Here is a 23,163-nt window from a genome sequence, read left to right as displayed (position 1 = left end):
ACAATGTAAGAAAATGAATAACCAAAAAATCCCTCTCAATTGAAAATTTTCCTTCTCCACCCCGTTTTATATTCTCGGCCACCCAACTCCCACCTTAAATAATTTTCAATACTCAGCTGAACTTTCAAATTTCAACAAAGGTAACTAAAAAAAAGAACCTTTTCTCCAACTAGAATTCCTCTAACCACGGCATAAAATCTCCCTTTCATAGGTCAGTCTTACCCCCTCCTTCACGACTTAACCGCCGAGGCGTCCCCTTCCTCTCCAACTAGAGTAGAGGGATAAAAAAAAAAACGAACCAGGGACCGCGGGATCAAAAAAAGACTGTACCACTTGGCAGAGAGGAAATTTTTTTTATCAGGTCTCTTTAGCCATAACATAAAATACCAACGACTGCAATTCCTTTATCTTATTATCCAAATTTAATTTCAATTAAAAATTTTCTTCAAAAACATTTTCTTTATCTTTTCTATTTTTCTTCAAAGAAATTCTCAGACCCTCAAAACACCTTCAATTAAAAGTAATGGTACAGTCCAAAGTTTGCCGCAAGGAACCTTGGGAATTTTTTCAGCCGAACAATTTACTGAACACGATACTTTCTTCCCTCCGACCTAAAAGATTGAATACAATTTCTTTTTGAAGACTTACGGTAACTGCAGAACTTATTTATTTACCTTTTTATATTAGTAATAGGAAAACAAACAGTTCCAAAGTCGGGTAAAGTTTTAATTTGTCCCCTTTGAGTACATATGTCCCCATATGAGTACATATGAATTTGATAAACATGAGCAAATAGTATAGCCTACCAGTTTTTCCTCAGTAAAATAAAAGGCTTGAAAAGACAACTTATACCCATTATCTTAAAAACTTATATAAAAATAGGATATGTATGTCAAAATAACCTAAATAAAATGAAATAATTAATTTCTTAATTTAAAAAAAATGACAGCCGCAGACCGTAGCAAAATTTAAAAGTGAGTTAATGTTCTTTACCTTCAATCCTAGTAGGCAGTCTTGAAAGTTTATGAGGGGAAACGGAAATTTTACACTTTTTCAGGGAAGCCAGTGGGCACTGTAAGTACCAAAGAAATTAATAAGGCGTGGGAAAATTAAAAATTAGATGTTAAAAGCAATGCTTAAAGTACTTTTTTACCTATGGATTTATTATTTTAGGAATCAAAAAAATTAGAAAAATATTTAGTACCAGTATGGGGTATGCTTTAGTTGTGAAAGATTCTGATTTGTTCCTTTTTGTTAAAATATGCTGCTTTTTAAGACATCTTGTGTAGGTCCATCAGCAATGGTCTTTTCTTGTATGGTGATCTGAGTAATAGAAGTCCTTTTCTGCTGTAATCATCAATACAAAATGGGATCAAATCAAAATTTAAATGAAGTACCACACCGTTCCCCCTCCCCTCCCCCCCGCCCGCCCGCCCCTTTTTCCCACTTTTTTGCTAAGCTGTTGGATATAGTCAACCAATAGCCACGCCCTAGGGCGTGGCTTCGGAATCCAGGGTCTTTATTGACGTAAAAAACTACCAATGAAAATCGGTCTGAGTCAGGCGCGCAAATCGCAGCCACCAATGAATGTACGCTAGGCCGGGACTTTCGCCATGGTGACTGAGAGTTACTGTTTGCTGAGGAAATTCGGTGTTGCTGTGGGGGTGGGGCCACAATAATCGCGAAAGCCGCCATCTTGTGTTGGTGGTTCGGGACCGCTTTTGGTACTGTGCTTTTGAATTTGCCGGGGATAAGAGAAGTGAGTTGGGGAAGCAGGAAAAATAGTATATTCCCTACCGTTAACCTTTCTGACCCAGTCTATGTGACAGGGTGCGCGAGTCACAGTGTAGTTCGTTATATGTTTGCGCGTGCGCCTGAGCGAGGGGCGTCTCTCCGAGCTCCTCACCTCAGAAACCGAAAGTAGCAGGTGAGTGAGGGAGGAAGGAAAGAAAACTGAGGAGATTCTGGGGCATACGCCCAAGGTGAGGTGTAAGAGAGGTAGGGTTATGGGATATTTGTGAGTTTGGTTTGAGGAGAAAGGGTACCACAGACTTTTGTGAAGGAATTTGTGTTTGAAGAATCTGTAACGGTTAAGGCAGATGTAAGTGGGCGGGGTTAACGGTTACTTTTCCCTGAACCCATTCCCCTCCCAATTCGCGGGTCCTTATTAAGATTGGACGGAGGACTAAGAGTGTTTGGTGAGAGAAAAAAGTCTTCTGCTGACGGAGTGAAAATTTATGGTTTGGCGGTTAGCCGCCTACAGCCCAACTCAAAACCTTTAAAACTACGCACAGCTTTAAAGTGTGAGCTTCGAAAAATCACTTTTGATACTACCAGTCACGAATCTAGTATATTAAAAAATTGACCATTTCCCCTAGAAAAAACACAAAGTACGGAATATACGGCCATACTTTTCTTACTTTGGGTTAGATTTAATATCTGGGAAAATACTGTAGAGAAGATGAAGGAAACCGTTCTTGGTCAGTAAAACTTATTTTAGAAGGCCCCGGAATAACTAACCCTCATTAGTTACCCTCAGAAAACTAAAGAGAGGGAGCAGCTAGGTGGCTCAGTGAGAGCCAAACCGAGATAGGAGGTCCTGGGTACAAATCTCACTTCAGACACTTCCTAACTGCAACCCCCTTCTTTTCTGCTTTAGAACCAACACAGTATTGAGTCTAAGACAGAAAGTAAGAGTTAAAAAAACTTAAAATCCAAACCAATTTAGAATTTAAGTCATTTCACCTCACAAACCTGTTGGAGTGGGAAGGATTACAAAAAAAGTAAATCCTAGACAGTGGGAAATTGTCTTTGCGGTAAATATATAAAAACAATTTCCTATCTCCAAAATATGTGGAAAATAGCATATAGACAGTGAGAAAAATCAAAATTGACTATGTGATCCAAATTCAACGGAAAAAAATATCTTTAATGTATGTATGCTTCAGTGTTGTGTTTTACATTGGGCTTTTACTTTCTAGTTTCAACCATATGTAGTAAAAAAAATATACTAGCCCCAATTTTTATTTGTTAATGCCAGTAATTACAGAAATGCCCTCATCACATTACTTCTTAGTGTATTTCTCCAAAAAATACAAGGTTATTTGTAGCTACGTTTCCTGTAAATCAAATAACTTTATTCCCTTTACCTATTTGCTTGTAACTTCAGTTAGTTACAATGTAGAATTCTTTTGTTAACCTTCCCATATTAAGATTTATTTGAGCACCTAAACTCCCAAATGGGTTCAAGTCCTCACTTTAGTCTAAAGTCAGATTCTGTACCTACCTAAATAGCTTAAAATTTCTCATTGGAACTACATAATGCCAGAAAAAACTTTTTCATCTTCCAGGCCTTAATCTTAACACTTTCTCCCTGCTACTATCCCAATTTATTATACATATTTTGTTAGTACATAATTTGCACATTTTTCTCCCCATTAAATGTTCTCCCCATTAAGTTATGATCTCCTTGAGAACCAAGACTACTTTTCCACATTTGTTTCTCTGGACTTATCACAGTGTCTTTTATATTAAAAAGTCTTTAATAAATAATAGTTAACTTGCCTTTATTTTGTTTATTGGTTTCCAAAACATGCTTTTTTCCTAAATTATATCTTTGTGATGGAATTGAAATTGTTCTTATACCTTTACCCTGTCTCTCATAGACTTAACATTTTCATTTCTATTTAAGATTGCTTCCTCTCAATTGCCACCATTCATGTTTGGTACTTGTCTTTTAAAATGTAGGAAGAGGCATATATTCCTATGTCTTCCCTAGGAAAACATCCTCTAGATTTTTATCCTAGTAGGGAAAAAAAAGTACATTTTTACCCCAATCTCTGTTATATATTTTCTGTCATATTGTTTAGTCAAACTCCAAAACTAAAAGCTAGTATCTCTATAGACCATTGAAAGATAGTAGCAAAATCATGTCCAGGGCATTGTTTTTGGCTAAGTCTCAGAGAAGAAAAATAACTTGTATATTTTAAGTTCTTTACTGCTTGTGGCAAAATTACATCTTTTATATTTTCACAACTCTTTTCCTTGCTTAAAAAGGGAGACTACATGAAATATTTATGTTTTACATTTCCATCAAAAGTACTATAGAAATGTCAATTGATATTATAGGAGTGTACCCTTCTAAAGAGTCTGAGAAATCCCTGAAAGCATTCTTACCTACTCAGGATTAGCTCTGGAACAAAAAAAAGAGTCAGCATTTGGATTTTAAAAAATATATAGATATAGATATAGTTATTTTAGCCTAAAAGAAGAGTAAATAAGTAGAGATCCAGCACCTGTACTTAGAAATGTGTCTATGAAAAAATATTCTAAAATTATGTGGCTTCAAAGTGGGGAGGATCAGAATGAAAGAAAGGAAATAGGACATCAGCTAGACCTTGAAAGATAAATTAACAAACAGGTTAGGCAAAATAAAGATAATTTCCTCACAATAGACATATGGGTATATTGGACAGCCATTTTTAGTAAATATTAAAAGTTGGGTCTCAGCCAGTTTTCATGCTCCAAAACCCAACTTTTGACCTTTGGAAAATCTCAAACATCTTTTGCATTCTATAAGGAGTGCTAGGCAGATAACCTTATTTATATGGCTTTGGTGTGTCTGCATAATTCTCTTTTGCTATGAATTCCCTAATTTTTTAAAAATTCAGATCTCAGACTGGCAGAACATGGTGTTGGAAGCAAGGGTGGTGGTAGTCGTGTCTGGGAAGTGAAGAGGTGCCACTGGCCCAGGAGTAGTTCCCAAGACATGGATTATGAAAGACGGTAAGTCAATCAATTAATAATTTATTAATTGCTTTCCCTGTGTACTACTCAAGCACTGGGGTTAATAAAATATAAATACCTCTTGCTATCAAGAGCAGGTAGACAGGCATGCATACAACTATAAATAAGGTAGATAGTCCCAGCCTTCATTCTTTTTTAGTCATTTGATTAATTTAAAGAAAGGACCATAGTGAGGACTAAGAGAATGCCTATTAATTGTGAATGTTCCTTCTTCCTGAGATCCAACCAGACTTTCCTGCCATTCTTTTAACATATCCCATCTCCCATTCCTGTGCCTTTATAATATCTATCCCTCTTGACTGGAATACAATTCCTCCTCATCTATACCTCAAAGAATCCCACATTCTTTAAAGGTACCTTTCCTGACCCTTCTAATTCTTAATTTCTTCCTGTCCTCCCTTCTCAGCTTTTTTTTTTTTAATCCTTACCTTCTAACTATACTGTGTATTTGTTCCAAAGCAGAAGAGCAGTAAGGACTAGGCAATAGGAGTTAAGTAACTTGCCTAGGGTTATTATGCAGTTCGAAAGTGCCTGAGGCTAGATTAGTACCTCCTATCTCTAGGCTTGGCTCTCAGTTCACTGAGCCACCTAGCTGCCTCTAGTTTCCTCTCTTTCTTTTTACTTTTAAAAGATTAATTGATTTTGTTTATAATTATCTATGGACATATTGTAACCTCTTTTATAAGTTCCTTGTGATCTAGAATTATTTATTTTGCCATTGTATGCCCATTGCCTGTCAATGTTTTTCAGAGAGCAGGCCTTTAATGTTTCTCTAAATGCTCCAGGCAATATTGTACAATGAACAACTGATAACACCTGGTCTTAGCAATATAATGATCCCAGACAATCTCAAAGGTTCCATGATGAAAAATGCCATCTCCTTTCCAGAGAAAGAACTGATGGAGTTTAAATGAGACCAAAGCATACTACATTTTTCTTTATATTTTTGATATGAATTTTCTTCCACAAAAAGAGTAATGTTTATGCAAAATAATTACACAAAATGCATAATAAACTAATTATCTCAGTGAGGTGAGAAGAGGGAGAAGGGAACATTTGAGACTCAAAATAAAAAAAATTAAAATGAAAAATTGTTTAAATTATTTTTACATGTAATTGGGGAAAATATCAAATCTAATAATACATGTTTATTGACTAATCATTTAATTTTATGTTCCTTTCCCTACCTTGAAAATTACTTGACATCAAATGGGGTTTGACTTTTTTCTACTTGGTATTTTTAATACTTTGATTCTTTACTTTTTAACTCTTCTTAGAGAAGCCTAGAAGCAGGGGTATGTTGGTAAATCTTTTTAACAACTATCTTCTCCAGAAAAAAAAAAAGTACTTATGATACCCTTTTAAGTTTATTCTACACTAACATTTTCTCCATCACTTTCTTAAGTCTAGACAATTAACAGAATAACAAATTAAGTCGGATTTGTAGCTTGCTGATTTTGAGGTGTACATGCTCATACTGAAAGTTTAACAATTTAACACAAGTTAATTATAGTACACCCTTGACCAAAACCTTTAGCTCTGTCATTATGTTTTAGTCCCATCCCTGTCAGAATAGGGAGGGCTCAACTACCCTAACCTCTTACATCTGTACTCTGCAGAGGTGGCCGTGGAGATAGAACTGGCCGATATGGTGCCTCTGACAGCTCCCAAGATGAAGGAATAGAGAGCCGAAGTCTGAGAGACCATGATTATCGAGACATGGATTACCGTTCCTACCCCCGAGACTTCAGCAGCCAGGACTTCAGGCGTGATTATGATGACTCATCTGAGCACAGTGTTGAGGTGACTACTAACAATAAGGAAAATCTTATTGGCTTTTTTTTACTTTTTCTTTCTCATCATAGTGCTTAGAAGAAAAGTAGTCTAAAAAAGTTATTGTTCCTAAATTTGACTGTAGCTGAGAAAAAAAGAGGAAAGGATATTTTTTAGTATATGATTGTGGAATTTGCTATATTTCTATTTCCTCATTCTCTCAACTAAAGATCAAAAAAAATCATCTTAAGCCTTTACTGAGAAAAAGACTGACTTCACCTGGTCCAACCCATGACTCTCTAAGTCAATGATGGTAAACTTTTGGAACTTTTTGGGAACCCCATGGCATCTGCCCCAGCCCCTGACTTGGTGTAGTGCCCCTCCCACCACTGTTTTGGGGCAAGGGGCAGGCTGCAGACTAGTGAAGCCAGGGCTATGCTCCACAGGAAGGTTGGCTGATCTTCCAGCTGACCAAGCCAGGGCTATACTCTGCAGGGAGATTCCAGTGCCCCATACCCTCCCATTGCATTTGGCAGACAGGACTGGACTACCAGCCCTGGGCTAGGGAGGCTAGAGTGCCTCACCCCCAAAATGAAGGAGCTAGGGCCAGGCTCCCAGCTAGCCAAGCTTGTTTTTTTTTTATTTCTTTCTTGTTTTTTCTTTTCTTTCCTATATTCTTTTCTTGTTTTTTCTTTGATTTCTGGTGGAAGTAGATGGGAGCGAATTAGAGGGATCTTCTTGTTCCCTTCTCTTCTTTACTTGACTTTTACCCTTAGTTTCTTACATATTTTTCTAATTCTAGAAAGATCTTAAGGAATTTTACTCAAGCTTTTTGCAGAAGAGAGTATTTACCTCTGAATGTTTACTACTCAGTCTTTTTTTACCCTGTTTATCCTACACTCTATCTCAAAGTAGTGGAGGTTTTCTCCTTTATCTCTAATATTGAATTAAGTAGTCCTTTGCCTGGTTCCTTGGCCCTCTTTTTGGGAAGGAATGTGATCTAAGTAACTTAAAGTCCTTTCTCTCATGCTTCTGAAGAATCTGCCTATGAATGAGTGTTCAACATTTAGGATAATTAGAAAACTGATTTGAACTTTCACACACACACATAAAAAAATGAGTGAGGAAGAATAGCTCATAGCTTGGTGCCTTTCATTTAAAACCTTATAAACTTTGGGAAGAATGATAATAATAGCTGATTATTTAAAATGTGTATGTTAGCTCTTATTATTGCTCACAGTTGTCACTCTTAATCTCTTAAAAATCTGCAATTAATCATCTGCATATATCTATTGAGAGGCACGAGCCTTATTTGAAATAGTTACACAAAGTGAAAAGTCATTATAGGCCTGTTAGCTTATTGTAGACAGTATTTTACTTTAAGTCTAGCAACACTTCCCTTTTTTAGTCACACAAAGAGCTAAAGTAAATCATATGTATCATTTCAATCTTTTTGTTTATACTTGAATAAAGCTCAGTGAAGTAAATTGACCACTTCAAGGTCACATAGTTAATAAGTACAGGAAGGATTTTAACCCAGATACTAAAGCAGCACTTTTCCCCTTCATTATCATGTTACCTTCTTCAACTTTACCATAAAGGGTTTTAGGGGACATATATACATATATTTTGTAGGTCGGATTTGAGCTGTCCCTCTATCTTGCCCTATATAGAGTAACAATTCAATTCAATAAATGTTTATTAAGTGTCTAGTACACTTGTAGGGCACTTTATATATTTGAACAGAAATACCAATAATAAAGCATCTTTGCTGCTCTCTATTTCCTGACTCAGACTTTCTTAACCTATCAGGTCATGGTCTAGCTCTTTTCTCATTCATCTTCTCATCTTTAATCTCAATCTCTCCTCATCCTTTTAAAAAAACTCTTAACTTCCATCTTAGAATCACTATTATGTATTGGTTCCAAGATAGAAGTGCAGTAAAGACTAGGAAATGGACATTATGGGGGTTAAGTGACTTGCCCAGGGTCACAAAGTCTGAGGGTAGATTTGAACCCAGCCCCTATGTTCTCTAGAATTGGCTCCCTATTTACTGAGCCATTTTGGTAACCCTCAGTATCCTTTCATTTTTTATGATCCTTAGGAATGTTGGGAAAATAATGAAGAAAAATACATGTATGGATATTTTTTTATAAGTTGGCCAACTTGTTTTTTCCCTTGGACCTTGGATCAAAAGTGAAGGTGGTACTAGGCAGTTGTTTTCTTTAGATTTCTTAAATCTAATTGTAAGAACATTGAAAATTCATTGTGTAGGTGGGGGAATTTTAGGTCTTGGTGGTTCTACTGTCAGTTTGGACCTTTCTTCTTTCTATTCTATGGAAATTCCTATCATAGTCCCACCTATGAGAAATTAAGCCCATTATCTTGTAGCATGCCTCTTCTCTTGTGTAATTTTTACAAGTAAACTGACTACCTTTGCCTTTTTGATTTCCTTACACTCAGGATTCTTATGAGGTTTCTTCAGGTTTTGAAACACTGCGTAAGCGGCATAGCCCTGCTGAGCCATTGCGTTTCCCTGGAGATGGAGACTACCGGGACCAAGATTATCGGACAGAACAAGGGGAGGAGGATGAGAAGGCCAGTAACATCATCATGCTGAGGATGCTGCCACAGGCAGCAACTGAAAATGACGTACGTGTTGTTGAGTCTCTCATTGGGTCTTTTGAATATCATTGGGAGGGCTCATACTGATGTGTGACTGAGTCACAAAATGAGAGCTGTTGATTATTATATTTATAACCTTCTTAGATACAGACTTCCTTAGACTTTAAAATACCATGATTTTAAGGGACTTTACCAAAGGTACAAATGCTTTCTTTTTACTGAACTGGACAAACCCTGGCAAAACTTTGGGGGGCCTCCCAGAAATATGAGAGTTGTTTATGAGTAAATCCAGTTTAGAAGGATGGCCTACACCGTTGAATCTTGTTTTAGAGAGTTAATAGAAGAGGATGCTGGTATTTTCTATTTTGTCTGCCAGGAGGATAAAGAATGGACTCTTCAGATAAATTTATTGGTCTTTACTCTTACCTTTCTCTCCCCCAAATTCCTTTTCTCTGTGGCTTCTAGGAATTATTTTTAGACTTGTGTTAATGACACATCAATAACTGATTCCTCATTGCTTACAGTGAGCATACCCTTCCCTTCTCATATAAATCCTGCTTTATCTTTTTACTATGCTGAGGATTCTATTCCTTGTATTCCACTCTTGTTTTCCCTTCTGTACATTTTCTTGGCCTAAAATCAGTTCTGTTATTAGGTGTTAGATATTCAAGAGTGTAATTTCAAGGAGTATGTTTAAAAAAGAGTAGGAATGGAAAAATGAGCAAAGGCTTGAAAGAGGAGCTGAGCTTTGAAAAAACAATAGAGAAATTTGGAGGTAAAGCTTTTTAATTTGAGGAAGGATAATGACTAGAGTTCAAGAGAATGCTTTTTTGGCCTTTTTCTCTTAAGACCAGTTTTTCTTCAGGGCAATTTTTGTCTCATTTTCTCCATGAAACCTTCCTGAATACTGCAACCAAAGTTTACTCCTCTTTTTTTTTTTGTGCTGCCAAGGACCTTTAGACCTTTTTGGATATATTGTTAAGTTTTTACTTTATGTGAGTCTTGTGCAGGAGCTTTGTCATATACATTTCTTTTGTCTTTTGTTAAGTCCAGGTTGCTGTAAATACTTCTCAGGCATCCCTTGTTCTCTTCTCTGTGGTAGTGTTTTAACATTTTCCTTTATTCTTTTATTGTCCACTTTTCTCTGTCTGCTATTTCCAACATCTCTTTCCTATAAATAATTTTCTGGCCCTTTCTCTAGAATCTTAATCTGTCATCCACTATCCCTGTCTGTCACTTTTTAAGATTTAGCTCTGGTACTCTATCTTCCTTGCTCCATTAATTTGTCTTTTTGTTGCTTTTGAATTATTTTTCATTTACGTTTAGCAAACAGTAAGAGCAGACTATATGTAAGCCTAGTTCTAAGTTTCAGGTACAGAGAAAGAAACAAGATATATTTTATGCTCAAGGGAGAAGGATAGTTACACAAATAATAACAGTAGAAGAAAATGAGATAAAGAGAAATAGCAAAGGGACCTAAGCAAAATGTTATGAGGAATTTGACATCACACTTATTCTGGTGAGGAGTTATACTATACAAATTAAATTATGAAGTAAGGCAGAATTATCCGAAAAAGACAATGAACTTCTATCATTTGATTCAAATAGGTTCTTTCAATATTTGAGGAAAATAACTCCTTGACATTCTTACCATGAGGTTTGAATGATTCACAGGAGTTATTAGGGAAAGAACCCATAAAAATATACTACCTCCTTTATTATGGTCCCACTAAATGAAGGGCTGTCTACAAGAATAGCATCAAGTTGAACTCTTAAAACTTTTAAAAATGAACTAAAATTTGACTTTTAAAATATATTTAATTCTGGATATGACTCCAACTCCATATCACTGTTGTCTAGTGAACTAAGCTTACCTTATAACAACAACAAGAAAAAAAAACAAATGGACAAAATTCTCTGGCACATTCTATATCCCTTATATTCTTCTCCAAGAAGAGGAAACTGTGTTTCTTCTATTCAGGGGCCAAGATTAAGCATTATATTTATGTTATATTTGGTTCTCATTTAGTTTTCATTTAATTATAGACATATATATATTGTTTTCCTAATTCTATCTACCTCACTATAGTCATATAAATTTTCATATGTCTTCAAATTCCTAATTTCTTATATTCTTGTACTTGTGAATAGAAGTATACATGTGGTATTTCTTTTTAATTTCCTTCATGTGTTGTGTGCCAACACATGAAATAAAAGAATTATGAACAGTTTTGTTTTTATTTCCACATACACACATATGTACACACAAATATATACATGCCTACATATATATATATATATATATATATATATATATATATATATATATATATATCCTCAGCTAAATAGTTCAATGAAATCAGTCAATATATTTACTAAGTTGTTGGCTTTTTAAAAATGTGTTTTCTGTCTTTGGTCCCTATGAGTTTGTAGTTCTTTTGAATACTGTCTGTAGAGTCTGTCCATTTATCTGTTGTTCTATAATATTTTAGTGTATTTTTGGATATTATACTTTTATTTTTCCCTTAATTATAATAATTTTTTCTTGATTAGGCATACATAGCAAAAAAGTTTCTCTTGGGTTATGCTATATAGTTCACTATGGTTGAAGAAGCCTTTTTTATGAGCATGAGCAAATTTAAGGATAAAAAGGCAGTATTTTTTTGTGGCATATAAAACAGTAGTGGTTTTATGGATCCTATTTACTTTGTGAATGATCTTGATATTCTAGGCCTTCAATATTCCACTATTTCTCACATTTTTTTTGTATTTTCTGTGTATCTAGTGTTTTCTGCCAAATGAATATAAGATTTCTTGTGTACACAGATTATTTTGTTTTTGTCTTTATATGCATAGGGCCTGGCACATAAAAGGCAGTGAGTGTTTGTTGAATGAATGACTTGTTAGGAGATAGACTAGAAACTAATTAGAAAGCCTCTCACCAGGTATGGAATAAATGTAAAAGCTTTTATTTAGAATTTAGAATACACAAAGCACTGTGCCAGATAGCAGCAATAAAATTTGAAGGGTAAGATTGTCCCAGCTCTCAAAGAGCTCAAGAGACAGCACATATAGGAGGTTTTAGCAAAGTCAAGTGAAACGGCCCTGTGGCCCTTAGAATGCAGTGGCAAAGCAGATGGAAATGCATCTTCTTTAATGTAATTTCCTTTCATTAAAAAAAAATATTTCTGAAAGACTTTGGTGGCAAGAAATTTCTTTTCTGAGTCTTTAATAGCTGTGGCTGCTGAGAAGGCGGGGGCTGCAGCACCTACAGAGGCAGTTGACAGGTCGAATCTCCACAAGTGTTGCTCCCCTGGATAATGGCTGTGGGTCCAGGTAGCAGGGTTAGGGGTGGGGGAGGGGGGGTGGGGAGGGCATACAACTGTTTACAAAGTGCTTGGGTTTACCTGCCTTCTGGTGGCAATTGGTTGGCAGTTGGTTGGTATTTGATGTTGTTAATGGCAGGGATGGTGGGCCCCTTCTCCATTGTGGTTATTTCCCTTGATTATAGCTTTGGGAATAGAATCAATGATATGGGCACTGTAGTAACTGAGAATTTTGGGCTCTGGGTTCTGGACTTTCTCCTTTAGGGTCCAAAGGGGAAATATGACTAACAAAAACTTAAGACTCTGGGAAATACACCTTCCCATTTTTCTGTCCATTTGTTCTGCCCAGAAGTTACTCAGTTTACTGAGATTTTTGTATGAGAGTTCCCATCTTTTTAACAGCTTTAGCTAATTCTTCTAACACCGTCATTTTGTGTTCCTCTTCATAGATACGAATACAATTGCAGGCTTATGGAATCCAGGCAAGGGAGGTACGACTGATGAGGAACAAATCCTCTGGTAGGTTTCCATTTTCTTCTCATTGTTCTTGGCTATTGCATTTCCTGCTTCCTGTTCTCTCTACTTTCTTCTCAGATCCTCCCTTTTCAGCATTCTATTCAAAAGTAAGGGGAAGACAATAAATATTTATATGTAGCATCTTTTTTGTGCTGGGCATTGTGCTGAGTGCTTTCTACAACATCCTCTTTGAGGTAGGTTCTATCATTATCCCCATTTTATAGATGAGGAAATTGAAGCAGTGAGAGATTGACTTCTCAGAGCTATATAGTAAATGTCAGAATTCTATTAACTACAGGCCCACTGCCTAACTGGCATCATCAGTTGGATTAATCAAGGCACCTCTTCACTGTGTTATCTAGCTATTTAGGTGAATCTAGAATAAACCACAGAATTTCATATGCACTTGGGCATGGGGAAATTACTAAGTGTACCCTATATGCTCCAGTTTCTCCCATTCTATCCTAGAGAAAACTGAGCATCTTATTTGATTTACCTCTCATCATCCTTTAATTAAAAAACATTCTTTCCTTTTTACAGTTACATTTATCTCTACCAATTTAGTGAAAAACTATCCTGTGGTATAGCTATGGCTTCTTAGTCAATATGCCCTATATATGTATTTATATATACACATAGGCAATTTTAGCCATTTGAAGATGTAAAAATGTTGAAAATAAATTATTGTGAGGTCTTCCTGAAATAAAATGGGCTTTCATTTTGTGTTATAGTGTAGTAAGTTTTTTTAAAACTATTTCTCCTTCCTTCATCTCTCTTGACACATTTCTTTTTCCACTCACTATATATTGAGGAACTTAATGTGGCCCAAACTGTTGACTAATCAACTTTGTATCTGCATGCTATCTCTAGGTCAGAGCCGGGGCTTCGCTTTTGTTGAATTTAATCATTTGCAGGATGCTGCACGTTGGATGGAAGCTAATCAGGTTGCTTTACTGCATTGAATTTCTCACCCTACTCCCCACCACCACCACCCCCAGTATATTCTTAAGTTATTAGGTTACATAAAATTCAACTATTTTACTCTATAGTATCCAAAAATTTCATCTATCACCACCCTCTTTTCTTTCATCATTGATTTCTCTTTCCTCTCTCAAGCCCTATGAAATTTTCCAGCTTTTCCTGGCTCCCCAGAAACTTAATTTTTAGGGGCTAATGCCTTTCCTTTTTGAACTACTTTCTATTGAGAGAGTTGGATTGGTGTTGAGAAGTAGTCAGAAGGATGCCTCCCTAAAGTTCTAAGCAAACTCTATCCAATTCAATATGTGTAGAGCTACAGTTCCTGGGTTATTGATCAAACTAGAGCTGGGCCAAGGTTCTTTCTGAGAATTGTGGAGTACTCAAGTGTTCAGCCCTCTGCGTTAGCATCAATTTGACTCCCCTAAGACAGTTTAGGAGAGCCATTAAAGTTAACACATAGGACAGAAACAAAAAGTTTGTGTGGTGAATCTGTTTCCAGTGACCCTGTTTGAGTTTCACATATCATCCCAACTGTGGAGGCCTAAGCTGTATTATTATTGTGGGCCTAAATCTTCACAGCAAGTAGGAAATTCAATTCTTTATTCCCCACTTTCTCTTTTTAGCTTTTTCTCTTCTTCGTTTCTTCTTAATCTTAACCGTAAAACCCCTTTAGCATAGTATGTCTTTTATTGCCTGGGCGCTAAAGAGTACTAATACCTTACCAGTATTGATTAGATGTACATACTGATGCTTATATACATACCTTTCTGGAAAAGAAGCACTAAGTTTCTAGGATGTGGTCCCTTCTGCTAGTTTCCTTCTTGGGTCTCTTGTCTTTTTATCACTTTTGTTATATACTGAGGAGGTGTGTCAGTTTGTTCCTCCAAGCCCAGGATTTACTGTGACTAACTTCATCCCACAGCATTCTCTCAACATTCTGGGTCAGAAGGTTTCCATGCACTACAGTGATCCCAAGCCTAAAATTAATGAGGATTGGCTTTGCAAGAAGGTGAGGAGCAGTGGAGGAAAAACTGAGAAGGGGCCTTGACCCTATGCTATTCTGTGTCATTGGGCCTCACAAGGTATCTTCATTTGAAAAAGAATTTATTTTAACAAGAATCTCAATAAATGGTCATCTGTGCTTTCTCTAAATAGTTCTAGTAACCAGTATAGGGGATCCATTTATCACTTGAGGAAACATTTTGAGGTAACTTTAAATATTAGAAAGTTTTTGCTTAAATCAAGCATAAATGTTTATTTCTTTTACATGTTCCTAGTTCTGCATTGTGACCAAAGAGAACAATCTTTGTTCTTTAAGCTTTGAATTATAATGTCCCCTTTTGTCTTGTCTTGTCTTTGTTTTTTTAAATAATGTCAACTCTCAGCTTGCATCCTAGTGTAGTTTATCAAATGTATATACAAAGTAAATTTAAAAGACTTAACAGGCATTGAGATGGCATAATATGCTTGATGCCAGAAAAACTTGAATTCAAATTTTGTTTCAGTGACTGCCCTGGGAAAATCACTTAACCTCAGTTTCTAGAAAATATAATCTATAAATTTAAGTGTTTCAAGGGATTGTTTTAAGGATTAAATACATTTATTATGTGTTGAGTCATGTCTGATTCACTCCATTTGGGATTTTCTTGAGCAAAGAAAGTGGAACAATTTGCTATTTTCCTCTCTAGTTCCTTTTATAGATGTGTAAACTGAGGCAAACGGGGTTAAGTAATTTAACCAGGGTTACACAGCTAGTAAGATTCCGAGGCCTAATCTGAACTTCAGGCTTCCTGTGTTCAGGAAGCTCCAGATCTGGTGTTCTAGCTATACTGCACCAAGTGTAAAGTGCCATATTAGTGTTAGCAATTGTTATCAACATTATTATTAAGATTTAGAAGTGACCGACAGATTTAAATTCTTTTTTAAATACCTATTTAAATACCTATTCTAGGTATGATAATCTTTTAAAGATACCAGAATATCTTTATAAGCTTTTTGTAAGGACTGACATATATATATAGTATAGTGAAATGAGTGCTAAACTTGGAATTGTAGAAAGTTAAGTTTTTCTAGGTCAAAGACAGAATAGAAGGCTTAATTAGTTCCCACACTTACTAGTTTTGTGAGCTTGAGGTTACTATCCCATTTGAAACTTAATTTTCCAAATTATATGAATTGTTGCATAGTGAAGTGAGCAGAACAAAGAGAACATTGTACACAGCAATATCAGTATTGTACAGTGATCAGCTGTAGATGATTTTGCTGTGCTTAGCAATTCAAAATACTTATAAAGGACTCATGATGAAAAATGCTAACCTAATACTAGGAAATGTCTGAATCCAGATTTAAGCATAACATTTTTCACTTTATTTAATCTAATCCAACCAATACACAAAAAGAATATCCTCTCCAGCAAGAGATCATGAAGCCTCTGCTTGCAGGATAGTAGGGAGGGAAATAGTAAAAAAGAGGGTGCTTTGACCAGGGTAGGGTTTTGTAAGGCTTTGGTAGAAAATAAGACAGAAACATCTGTGATGAAAAAATTAATTACTAGAGAATGAGAGATTAAAAGGATGAATAAAGTGTCAAAACTGATGATAAACTTTAGGACTATCAGCCCCTTAAATTTCATATTTAAATTAAATTTGTTTTTTTAATAAATATGTAGTCAGTTAAAACAAATTTTCTTATCATCCAAAATATGTATCTCATTCTCTTTAGTGTCCTCCCCCCCATTTTGTAAATGAGGCATGAAATAATTATTACTATTTGGTGAATTTTCCTCATCCTGTTCATTCTTTTCCTTTCTCTTTGGTTGGTGTATTCTTTCCTTGCAGTGTGGAGTTCAAAACTTCAAACGTCGGGAGAAGTGTTTCAAATGTGGTGTGCCCAAATTAGGTGAGGAGTTAAATAAACTTCAGGACAAAGTGACTTCTTTAGAGGGATTAGAGGATGGGAAGTAGAACAGCCATGGCAGCTTGTGTATGATATGCTTCTCCCAGGAATTCCTTTTTTCAAAAAAATATTTTCCTCTTTCAGAAGCTGAACAGAAGCTACCAGTAGGAATACAACTGGACCAGCAGGCAATGCCTTTGGGTGTCCGAGAACCAAGCCAAGGCCTGCTGCCTCTACCACAATCGTACCAGACCCAGGGTGTACTTGTGTCCCATGTTTTGTCCCAGAGCTCTGAGCCCAACTCTGAGAATGCTAATGACAGTGAGTGAAACCCTTGGCGAGGAGCTTCCACATATAGTATATATTTGGGGAGACGAATCTAGCCAGACCTGGAATCTTTCTTGCCTTTTTGATGACACTATTTCTTTACTTTTCATAGCCATAATACTACGCAACCTGAATCCTCATAGCACCATGGACTCAATCTTGGGGGCTTTGGCACCCTATGCTGTACTGTCATCTTCCAATGTCCGAGTCATCAAAGACAAACAGACACAGCTGAACCGGGGCTTTGCCTTCATCCAGCTATCTACCATCGTGGTGAGAGTGGCACAGGGGGGTAAGGAGGGACCTTGGCCTGATGACCACAGGCCTTGGCCCACCCCCCTGCCCCGGGTGGTGGGCCCTCCCCAATTCTCCCTTTTTTTGTTCCCTTCTTTCATGCCTAGCAAAAGGCTTTGCTTTGACCTCACCCTTCTTTTCATCCTTCTCTTCTCTAAAGGAGGCTGCTCAGCTGCTTCAAATTCTCCAGGCTCTGCACCCTCCACTTACTATTGATGGCAAGACAATCAATGTGGAATTTGCCAAGGGTTCTAAGAGGCAAGAGCCATAATTTTTTTTAACCTATCTATCATTTCTCTCATAGCCTTTGTTATACATATCCCTTTCATCTCTTTTCAGGGATATATCCTCCAATGATGGGAACCGTATCAGTGCCGCTTCTGTGGCCAGTACAGCAATTGCTGCTGCACAGTGGGCCATCTCACAGGTACCATCCCTGAGCCTTCTGTGCCTTCCCTCAATAGAATTTCATCCCCTTTACATTCCCAGAGAGATCCGTTGGTCCCTGGAAATGTCATCCTTTCCCTGCATATAGGACAGATCTGGGAACTGTGGATCTGAGTTAAAATCCTGTTTCTGACACCATGTAGTGTGGACAAATCATTTCTCCTGTTAGTTTTCCTTTTACTAGGTTTTCTGTGTTTGTCATAATTTGTGAGCATTTATGTAGATTCTTTCTTCAACTTCCTCTTCCTTTGATTTTGTGATTTCTGGCAGACCATAAGGAATTCCCTTCTTTCCTTGGTTGTTTTAAGGAACCTAGTCTTTTCCTTTCTCCTTTTTTCTTTCTTCTCTTCCTTCTTTTCAAGGTGACACAGCTAATAATATTTGAAGATAGGTTTTAATTCATATCTCCTGGACTTTTTTGGAGACTTCTAGGACACAGAGTAGATAGAATGCACCAGACCTACAATACATCCAGTTTCAGACACTAGTTACATATGATCCTGAGCAAGTTACTTCATCCTGTTAGCCTCAGTATCTTAATCTGTAAAATGAGATAAAGAAATGGCAGATCATTCCAGTATCTACCAAAAAAAAAAAGAGGTCTCAAAACAGCAAAAATTACATGTCTTAGATTAAGAGATTTTAGAATTTCTCTCTCTATATATATTTTAATAGAATTTCTCTATCACTTTTTTTAGATTTTTGTGAGTACCATTTAGAAATTCTAATTACTGATATCTTTTTGAAGGCCACAGAAACAGCACAATGTAGAGAATAGGACCTGAAATCAGTAGAGTTCAAACAGATGATTTTGTCATTTTTTAATTGATCTTCATACTGACTTACTTTTTTATTCAAAAATGTTTTTGACATTTAAAAAATTGAATTTCAAATTGTCTCACCTGCTGATAAGTTATATATATGTGAAATCATGCAAAACCTATTTTCCTATTTGTACCTGAAAAGAGGCTGTCTTTTTCCTTTCTCACATATGCTGATTATTTTCTTTCCCCAATTCTACAGACATCCCAGGGTGGGGAGGGAAACTGGATGGCTCCAGAAGAGGCAGTGGCAGACTACAGCTACTATCAGCATGATGAGAGCTATTGTGTCCCAAGAAGTGAAGCTACTCCTTATAGCCATAGTGGCTATGTTAAAACCAAGACTCTGGGTGTAGCAAGTAGCAAAGTTGAACTGACTGGAATAGGTGAGCAGTTCTTGTGGGACTAAGTTTTTGGGTAGGAGAAGAAATCCAATCTTACTAACCCATGTGATACTGTTTTAGGCTCTGAGACTTCTCTGGAACCTAGCATATCTGGCATGGATATGCCACTCATCCAGACCTTTCACCATGTCCAGCCCAATGTCTATCAGCAGACAGGTACTGAAGTGGGCTGTGCCCAGGGGGCAGTGACCATTACCCAGGTAAGATGGTGTCAAGGGAAGGTAATAAAGGTGTTTCATTTGAAAGGATATAGAACTATCCTCTCTTGTCTTCCCCCATCTAATACTAGGCCCAGTCATACACAATTGTGTCCCCTGCTATTTTGAAGGCAGAGCTTCTCAGTTCAGCTCAGCTTAGCTCTGCATCATCAGTTGCCACCAGCTCCTCTGTTCAGGATTCCTATGGCCAGTACCGTGAGTTCCTGTGGGGGTCGGGATATTTAAACAATATTAAAAGCTTACTATAATAGGGTACATCATTTTCCCTTACCTTCTTGCTTAGTCCCAAGGTCTTTTGGAGAAAAGATTGTGAACTGTTTCTTGCCTTTTTTCATAGCTATACCTGATGTTTCCACCTACCAATATGATGAGACTTCAGGCTATTATTATGATCCTCAGACTGGGCTTTATTATGACCCCAACTCTCAGGTAAGGGACTTAACTTGGTCCTAGTCCTAGATTTACTTACTTTTTTTGGGAACTTGGTCTGAACTTATATTCTGCTTTCTTTGTCTATCCTTAGTATTATTATAATGCCCACAGTCAGCAATACCTATATTGGGATGGAGAACGGCGCACTTATGTGCCTGCCCTAGAGCAGGTAACTGACGGACACAAGGAAACAAGTATCAGCTTGAAGGAGGGAAAAGAAAAGAAGGAGAAGCACAAGACCAAGACAGCACAACAGGTGAATTCCTTCCATTAACATGTCAAGAATGTATGGACAGAAAACACTGCATAAATTAATTTAAGAAAAAATTAACACATGAATGAGCCACCCCGACAGAGGGGAATTAGTGATTAAATTAATAGATACAATTGGAAGAATAGTTATAGATTAGTAATGGCTGTGAGACCAGGATGAACTGGTTTCTAGTTATTCTTAAGTCATTAACCTTTTCTAGAAACTTTAAAGAAGATACTGAGGCACGTTGTTATAGCTTTGAAATCTTGGGGCTCATCTACTTTTAATATTGTTTCCAATAGAAGGAAACTTTCTTTTCTCCAGAATCTAGCACTGTGCCTGATCCCTAGTATGCTTCCTGAATGAGTAGATAAATAGGCAGATAAATCAATGAATGAATAGATTAGTAGAATAGATAAATTCTTAGGTGCTTAGCAGAGTGCTTGGCGCACTTAATAAATACTTAACTAAGATTAACAAATAAATTGAACAAATAGGTATTCTAACCTAGAATTTGACAGCCTGTCAACTCTTTTCTCTTGAACTCTTTCAGATTGCGAAGGACATGGAGCGTTGGGCCCGAAGTCTCAATAAGCAGAAGGAAAACTTCAAAAATAGCTTCCAACCCATTAGTGCCCTAAAGGAGGATGAGCGTCGTGAATCAGCTACAGCTGATGCTGGTTATGCCATCCTTGAAAAAAAGGTTGCCTTTTTCTTTCTTTCTTTGTACCTTTGCCCTCTAAAGCCTCTGTTTCATTATTTTGTTATTCTGATGATTTCTCTCTGGAACAAGAATAAACTGGATCTCTCTTGTTTTAGGGAGCACTGACTGAGAGGCAGCATGTCACTATGGAACTCCCTAAACTTACTAGTGATGAGCGTCTGGTGAGTTTCTGGGGTTTTAAGGCTAATACTTAGTAGTTTGATTTCTCCCTTTCTCACTTTGTGGTAATCTGAATATTACTTTAGAGTCCACCACGAGGACTAGTGGCTGCATACAGTGGGGAAAGTGATAGTGAAGAGGAACTTGAGAGGAATACCGAAAGGGAGGAAAGACTCACAGACTGGCAGAAATTGGCTTGCCTTCTTTGCCGACGCCAATTCCCTAGCAAAGAGGCTCTAATCCGCCACCAGCAACTTTCTGGACTACATAAGGTATGAAAGATAAATCTAAGAGGAATGGTAATAGATATCTGAGATGGGGCTTTATGCTTTATTTATCAATGCCCTTGTAATCCTTTTCCCCTAGCAAAACCTAGAGATTCATCGACGTGCCCACCTATCTGAGAATGAACTAGAGGCACTGGAGAAGAATGACATGGAGGTTAGATTCTTCCCCTTTCCCCCCATATTGTCTTTTCCATCTTTAGTTACTCTCTTTGTTCTTATGTCCACTGGCAACTTTTCCCTACTACCAGATGAAATATCGAGACCGGGCAGCAGAACGCCGAGAGAAATACGGCATTCCTGACCCTCCAGAACCCAAAAAAAGGAAATTTGGAACCATGGCTGCCACCACTGTGTAAGTTCCACAATTAGGACTGGGGCTGAATAAAGTGGGTGCAAGGTTTAAGTTCTTATCTCTTTTTTTTCTTTCCCCATCCATGTTTTTAGAGGCCTTGAACAATCGACTCAGCATGGGCTGAGCAGCAACAACATTGGTAGTCGCATGCTGCAAGCCATGGGATGGAAGGAAGGCAGTGGGCTAGGCCGTAAGAAGCAGGGCATTATCACCCCCATTGAGGTAGGCTTTCTTTTCTACTTACTTTGTGTTATTACTAATGAATGATCAACTACAATTCTGGACACTCCTTTCACTATCTTTTTTTATCTCCTCAGGCCCATACAAGGGTTCGGGGCTCTGGCCTAGGCTCTCGGGGCAGCTCCTACAATGTCACTTCATCTGAGTCATACAAAGGAACTCTCCACAAGACCATGCTGACCCGCTTCAGTGAGACCGAGTGATCTCCAGCTGGCACCTCCCCAAATGCCCTGTTGTCTTTTGAGACAACCATAATCTGGGGAGCAAATATTTGAAAATGGCAAGATTTGGCCTTTTGTTAACACACCCACCCACCCCCATTCCCACCATTCACACACATGGGAAACTCTCCTCCAAGGCACCTTTTAGTTTGCAACTTTTGTTGGGAAGTTATTACCTCCCATTTCCCTGTGTGTCCTGTTAATTTTCTAATAAAACCTGAGAAGTCACGAATAATTTTTGGGCTCCTGAGATTGGTTCAATTGAAGATGGTGAACCAGAATGTCACTGGAAATCTGCTGCATTGTTTCCTTCTGGTTATAGAAGTTCTGAATAGGTGACCTAAGAAAGATATAAGAGCCTGGAAGTTGCATCAGGAACATTTATGCTTACCAGTGTACCCCTTTTTGGGAAAGATTGGACTGTGGGAATGTTTGGCATTATTACATACATCACTAGCATCTTCAGGTTTGAGTTTGCTTTTCCCATTTCCTAAGACTTTCATTTGTTCCTGATCTAATTGTGGTCACTTAATTCCTACCTCCAGTTGAAATCTTAGTTTACATGGTTTTCCTGTACCTATGCATTTACTTTTGACTATTGTGGTGCTTTCCTTGGAATAGCCTAGGTGAAATTGAAATTCTTGTTTTATGTTCACTAGATTGAGCCTGATTCTCATAAACTATCTTTTCTTTTGTCTGATTAAAAATCTTATGAAAACAGTGTTTTGCCTTCATGAATTTAATGTTTGTTCTATCCCTTCAAACCAGAATTCCATCCTTTATTTTTCAAAAATTTGATAAAATACTTACAGCCCATAATATAGAGGTCCTGGGGAACTGACACTCTCCTGTTCTAAGAATGCCTGTGAAAAGTGAGGAAAAAAGTAAAATCCAAAAGACATAAGCCAAGTCTAGACCAGAGGTAGGATTAGAAACAGAATTAGGTTTAGAGTTAGCTCCCATTGTGCTACTCCTTCCATCATAAGAAATAATATTTATAGGAAACGAGTAAGGTGACAGTCATAATATTAAAACACAAAAAAGTCATTACTCATTTCCTTCTTT

The 23,163-nt window shown here is 37.2% G+C and overlaps 1 protein-coding gene across 5 annotated transcripts; it reads left to right on the top strand.

The window, feature by feature from the left end:
- The first annotated feature begins 577 nt into the window (after positions 1 to 577).
- On the top strand, positions 578 to 22,819 carry LOC130456250 (RNA-binding protein 10-like). 5 transcript variants are annotated; one of them, XM_056809958.1, is made up of 24 exons: positions 578 to 649; positions 4,671 to 4,785; positions 6,426 to 6,609; positions 9,043 to 9,231; positions 12,980 to 13,049; positions 13,917 to 13,990; positions 14,947 to 15,033; positions 16,862 to 16,922; positions 17,064 to 17,240; positions 17,359 to 17,519; positions 17,701 to 17,798; positions 17,880 to 17,967; positions 19,011 to 19,194; positions 19,273 to 19,412; positions 19,502 to 19,625; positions 19,768 to 19,859; positions 19,954 to 20,118; positions 20,669 to 20,818; positions 20,935 to 21,000; positions 21,085 to 21,270; positions 21,365 to 21,439; positions 21,534 to 21,637; positions 21,730 to 21,859; positions 21,955 to 22,819. In XM_056809958.1, exons 2-24 carry the CDS (start codon positions 4,769 to 4,771, stop codon positions 22,078 to 22,080), a joined length of 2,748 nt encoding a protein of 915 aa, XP_056665936.1. In that variant the 5' UTR covers positions 578 to 649; positions 4,671 to 4,768; the 3' UTR covers positions 22,081 to 22,819. The 5 variants fall into 5 exon arrangements, with proteins under 5 accessions (XP_056665936.1, XP_056665934.1, XP_056665932.1 ...); XM_056809956.1 differs by lacking the exon at positions 578 to 649 and adding an exon at positions 1,588 to 1,724; XM_056809954.1 differs by lacking the exon at positions 578 to 649 and adding an exon at positions 1,588 to 1,759.
- The last annotated feature ends 344 nt before the right edge of the window (positions 22,820 to 23,163 follow it).

This window comes from Monodelphis domestica, assembly GCF_027887165.1.
Source record: "Monodelphis domestica isolate mMonDom1 chromosome Y unlocalized genomic scaffold, mMonDom1.pri SUPER_Y_unloc_3, whole genome shotgun sequence".
Taxonomy (NCBI): domain Eukaryota; kingdom Metazoa; phylum Chordata; class Mammalia; order Didelphimorphia; family Didelphidae; genus Monodelphis; species Monodelphis domestica.
This window is presented reverse-complemented; position numbering and strand designations above follow the sequence as displayed.

Excerpts from the sequence above, each read along its gene's own strand:
- LOC130456250 (XM_056809958.1), top strand. Across the intron at positions 17,520-17,700 it reads TCCAGCTATCTACCATCGTG|GAGGCTGCTCAGCTGCTTCA; the intron begins GTGAGAGTGGCA and ends TCTTCTCTAAAG. Across the intron at positions 21,860-21,954 it reads GCATTATCACCCCCATTGAG|GCCCATACAAGGGTTCGGGG; the intron begins GTAGGCTTTCTT and ends TTATCTCCTCAG.